General features: G+C 35.9%; 1 protein-coding gene across 1 annotated transcript; it reads right to left on the bottom strand.

Moving 5' to 3' along the window:
• Positions 1-2,440: 2,440 nt before the first annotated feature.
• Positions 2,441-4,589, bottom strand: LOC135171993 (ribosome biogenesis protein BRX1 homolog). Its single transcript, XM_064138388.1, has 3 exons — positions 4,376-4,589; positions 3,642-3,918; positions 2,441-3,460 (listed from the first exon to the last, which is right to left on the bottom strand). The coding sequence occupies exons 1-3, from the start codon at positions 4,493-4,495 to the stop codon at positions 2,976-2,978; spliced, it is 882 nt and encodes a 293-aa protein (XP_063994458.1). The 5' UTR covers positions 4,496-4,589; the 3' UTR covers positions 2,441-2,975.
• Positions 4,590-5,567: the final 978 nt, after the last annotated feature.

Here is a 5,567-nt window from a genome sequence, read left to right as displayed (position 1 = left end):
GAAACCCTATCACATATTTTCTGGTTCTGAACACACCCCCTTTGTGAAAGCCCTGAAAAAGTTAAAAATTTCCTCATTCAACATCCTAAAGCTCATCTCTCACCCAAGCACCAAAGTTGCCTTCCTCATTCACAACTACTTAAAATCTATCCACAAATCAGTCTAACCATTGTATCTGAAATGGGTAGAAAGAAATGCCATCGGTCTCTTCGAAGTAATCTTTCATCAGCAAAGACAATTCAGCAAATTAATCGCAGGGAGGTTAATCAGCATTGGGAAAGGTTACTCAGATGTGACTATTCTAAAGTGCCAATTGTTTACTCTATCAGTATTTTTAATAGTTCAATCATTGAGAGAGGTCGAAGACATTTAGATGAATCAATGGAGAAAACTTGTCTCCCAGAAAATTTGAGTTTATTAGTTTTTTACATCTCTTGGCAAAGTTTCTCATCCCTAAGATCTTGTGACAATGCTCTCCACGCTCATTGTACTGCTATTCTCATTAACCATTTGTTGAATTTCAAGTATGCAACGATCCTACATACACCACGAGACTATGGGAAAGTTATCTGGAAATTTTCTCGATTTATGGAAAAGATTCAGCGCCTCGAAGAGATGAAGACAACGCCAACAACACCACGTGCATCAGCGATACAGCAGTTTGTCGAGTGGTTGCAAAGTCATGGAGCGAAAATTGAAGGTGTCAGCATCACTGAATTTGCAGGCTTCGCAGGACCTTGGGATCAGAGCTGACAAAGATTATCATGCGAATGAACTGGTATGGGAGATTCCTAGAGAAGTCATTTTTAGTATTGAGACTGCTGCTCCAGAACTATCTTCCATCATGAATGACCAATTAATCAAAACATGCCACAAGTCGCCCTGGCTATTGCTCTCCTGGTAGAAAAGCACAAGGATAGTTCGAAGTGGAAACCTTATCAGGACATATACTTTTAGGAATACATTAAGATTAATTATTGTATTGTTACTGTAAACTAACTTTTATGAAACAAGTGGCAATGTATTTTGATCTCTCTTTAATCAGAAAATAGATTCTTTTTTATTCAGGGCCAGACGATGATAGAGTGAATTATTGCAATTATTTGTCTTCAATGGTTGTTTTCCATTCGCCTGAATAAGAAAGGACAATTTTTATTTGATCGATAATTAATTAAATTACGATTGAAGAATGATAAATTGTCAGCTTTTGTACTTCTTAGTTATTGTTATATTTTTCGTATCAATTGAGTGCAGCTATTTTTTATACAAAAAATTAATCATTTGAAAAATTAAAAAATTATTTCAGTTCAAATTACAATCGTTGAAATGTCACTGGAGTTGAAAAAAAATTGTCTATATGAAATATATTGAAAAAATTTAGAGTTCTCACTGGTATTTAGACGATTGTAAAAATTAGTATAAAAAATGTTGATGATAAAAAAAACATCTTCCATCTTTCATTGTAATTCGACGATAATCGATGGCAGAAGTACATGAAAATGAAAATGTGAATGAGCACCGAGACGAATATTATTAACAGTAATGGGTAATGATTTAAAAAAATAAGTGAATTACATTTATAAGAAAAAAAAGTTTATGAAAATATATATTTATCTATGTCTTCTGTGAAGATAGAAAATAGTACTCTCTCACTCTATATTGATGATATCGAAATTGAATTAAAAAACTGGACAGAGATGCAAATAAAAGTGTAATTTAGAGTCGAAAGAAAAAGAAATATTTTGAAAAATCACAATCTCGAATTGTATACATGAGACGATCTAATAGTGCAGTCAGACTTTATTGAAAAGGAATAAGAAACTATGTAAATAATGATGTTTAACGACCATGAAACATTGTTCAAGTTCCAATTCACCTTTTTTTTCTATCATAAGAAACTTTGGTTTTTGATTATCTCAACGTGGAAAAGAAAGTAATACATTTGTGTTTCCTTTTTTTAAGAAGCATCCAACGATAGTAAACCACTTGCGTTAATTTTTTTTTTTTTTTTAGGCTTACCTGAGTGTATTTTTTATTATATATTTTGTGAGAGTGTAATGCCATTTCGATAAAAGGAAACTGGGCAGAAGTTGTCCCTGGAGTAATTAACAAATTGGCTGAAACTAAATACACCGAAAAATTTAAAAATTTCAATTTCATTCACTTCATATTTTTCCTCATATCCTGGAACTGCCATATCAAAGAATTGAGCTTGATCATAAAGTATTAATGAAAAAGCAAAAGTTTTAATGAAACGGAGAAACTTAAATTCAAACAGAATATTGACGGAAAATTCGTGAATAACAAAAAAATCTACCTGTATATTATATCATCGTAAATGAAACGAAGCGAGGATCAAAGTAATTGATTTAATGAGTAAATGAAAATAATTGAAGTGACGGAGAGGTAATGAGAATGGAGCAAAATGATATATCATTAATTTAGAGGTTTAAAAGTATAATAGAATTCAGTATATGTACAGTATTTGTAAAACATGTTTATAATTTGTATGGAAAAATAAATAATTGATATAAAATCATCCTTGTATTGTAATTTTCATTACAATGCAGAAGGAAATCACCCGTCCGCTATCTATATATGAAACTTTCTGTCGCCGCCGGCCGCCAGAATCGACGGTGGCGCCTCCCACCGCCGGGATCATTACTAATATTGACGTGAACTTCTACTAAGTCGATTCCTCGTTGACCGAAACCGTCGACAAGTACCTCGGGACGCCATGCGTGACGCTGTGTGCCGTTGGCTACTCATTAATGACAATTAACTATGTCATTTAGACAGGTCGTTTGACAGTCGTTAGTCGGTGATTGTCAGACTACTTTTATCGTTTGTGATTGTCAGACTCCAACAAACGAATCCTACACCCAAAAATTGAAAAAAACTATTTGGGGACATAAAAATGGCGTTGAGTGGCGCGTCCGGGGATTGCCCCGGAGTGGGGCCTTCACCAATGGTTCTCATTTAAATATGTCATCCAATGGATTAAACGCATACGAGACCTCAGGCTTGTGCGCCTTCTGTGCCGTCTTCTGCTCGAGTCTATTTATATACTTTCCACCAGCTTTCTTATTGACGGCTTGACGATACTTCGCTGGAGAGATGTAAAAGTAGTTGTCCCAGAGGGTTTCTCCCCCGAAACTCCCGGCGAATATTTTCACTGGATTTAAAATAAATCTGGGACCTATTTCTGCTAATCCTCCATCTTCAGTCAGGATCTGGTAGTTTCTGAAGTATATCCTGTTGTCCAGGACGCTGAATGTGTAGATGTGGTCGAAGAAGGGCTTGCTTTTGGGGTGGTGGTTGGGCACACCAAATATCTGGGTGAACAACTCTCGCAGGAGGGCGTAGTGAGGATTTTTTGAAAAGTTCTCATCGAAGGAGAGAATTGGACGTGATCCCTTTAGGCAATTGCCTGTCACTTTCATTTCTCCCATTGTGTAAACTGTGAAAATTGATAGTTTAAATAAATTTGAACGTTTCAAAAAGTTAATGAATTAAAATGAGAAAATGAAAAAAAAAAAAGCAAAAAATCAAAACCTCATTGGAAAATAGAAATTCAAAGATTAGGACAGAAGTAGGAAATAAATTTGAAAAGACAATATGGAATTGCCAGATTAACTTACTATTCTCAACCAAAAATTTGGCAGAGGGACCACTTTTGACATTTGAAAACCACATGTAGAGATCTCTCTTCCTCCTCCCTTCGAATAAAACCGCCTTGTTACAATTTTTGGCTTCGCAAATCTCGTTCACCACCTGGAGGTTCTTCTGCCTTTCCATTTTAGCTTCTGTTCGATGATGAGGCATGAGTGACTTCAAATCCTCCATCAAGTGACGGTCTCGATGATTTATCCCTCTGGACGCGAAGACCAAGACCCTTTGTCGGTTCGTCCATTTTTCCTGGAAGTAAAGAGGTGGATGAAACAGAGTGACCTTAGTTCGCTCAGCGTTATCTGCTGAATGAACCACGGAATTTGAATACATCAGATCTCAGTTTTGAGTTTTTGAAATAAAAAAATTTGTTTTCATTTCAATGATATTTTCATTCCACTGGTGTCGAGTTATAAACGATTGACAATTATCCGTTTCTCTTGCTGTATCTATCAGGAGTATGGAAGAAAGTCAACAGTTTGGATTTTATATCAGGACAACGCACTTGCATCATAAGCTCTACAATAAATTGTATGATTACATAGAAATCCTATACACTCGTCTGTTGTTTTTGTTGCATTATTAATGAATGTTCCATCGATCTCTCAAGAGATGAATTTAGATCGAACAAAAAAACTCAATTCCAATCTTTTCTTCTTCTGAATAATATTCCAATAATGACATCGAAATGACATGAACAACCAACCCTTTTAACTGGTGGCTCATCTGACGACCTCTTAGCAGGAAGGACTTCTCCCTCGTCCTTAGGTATTCCTTGCTTCACATTTTCCATTTCCCTTTTCCGTTTCAGTGACTTGTTTGTCATTTTTCAATGAAAAAAAATACTCAACACTTCTAACACAATACGATTGATGTTCTGCACGTGGAGGACTTAGGATTTAGGTTAGGTTTAGGTGAACGCCTGGCGGGGAGAAAATGGCGACATGCAGACCCTAGGGTCCCCACAGTGTTAGAGAAAAATGGAGGCGGGAAAGAATAAAACTAGAGTATGAAATTAACAAATTCTTTCTTACCTTTTAATCAAGATCTAAAATACAATATTTGAAAAAACGATGACTAGCACGCATTCGTAAATCCCTTTGTCATCTTACAAAAGTACTAAATCAATACAATATTTTGTTTTTCTATTCAATATTGTAAACGCTAAGCACCGTACGAATGTAAATAGCAATTTCATTTCGTCGTTTTTTTTTTAAGGGAATAAATGTAACAATTGTGATGGCTATTTCGTTGATTTTTATGCTTATTATTTCCAAACGGTTTCTTCAAATTCAGTCGATGAATTATTACATTTAAAACTGAAGATTCAACAAATACTGAAATTTAACATAAAGGAAAATTTTCCAGTTGGCTTTGTATGCTTTTTTTTCAATTCATTATTCACGATAAATAAGTAATTCAATAGGTTAATTGATCCAATGATGATCTACATTGGATCATACTGGAGGAAGACGAATGCAATATGGCGGAACACGCTGAGGTGCCAAAAATTCTAGGAGATCTCTTGCAAAGAGGATAGACCAAAGTAGTGGCTCAGTTCTGGGGGTTTAACTGACGCCAGTTTCTCCACGTTACCGACACGATTTCACCCCCGAGCAGCCCCCTGACACTCAGCCAAACTACTGTCCCCGCTAATGAAGCCATCGAGGTGGCGCTACACGACTTAACGGTAGGCCGCGCCATTACAGCATCGTTCAAACAGCGATGTTGTTTCTCGGAGTCATTCACGATAATTATGGGCAAGACAATAATGGCAAGATATTATTTTGTGTATAATAATTTATTGATAAATACATCGTTGAATTGTCATGTTTTTGATAGTTTCGCCATTTTGTTCTTTTCTTGAACAAAAAAGGCCGAGGCCGAGGGGTCTGTCC

This window comes from Diachasmimorpha longicaudata, unplaced genomic scaffold (genome assembly GCF_034640455.1).
Source record: "Diachasmimorpha longicaudata isolate KC_UGA_2023 unplaced genomic scaffold, iyDiaLong2 ctg00000134.1, whole genome shotgun sequence".
NCBI lineage: Eukaryota > Metazoa > Arthropoda > Insecta > Hymenoptera > Braconidae > Diachasmimorpha > Diachasmimorpha longicaudata.
The sequence above is the reverse complement of the archived record's forward strand: the minus strand, read 5'-3'. Positions and strand labels throughout refer to the sequence as shown.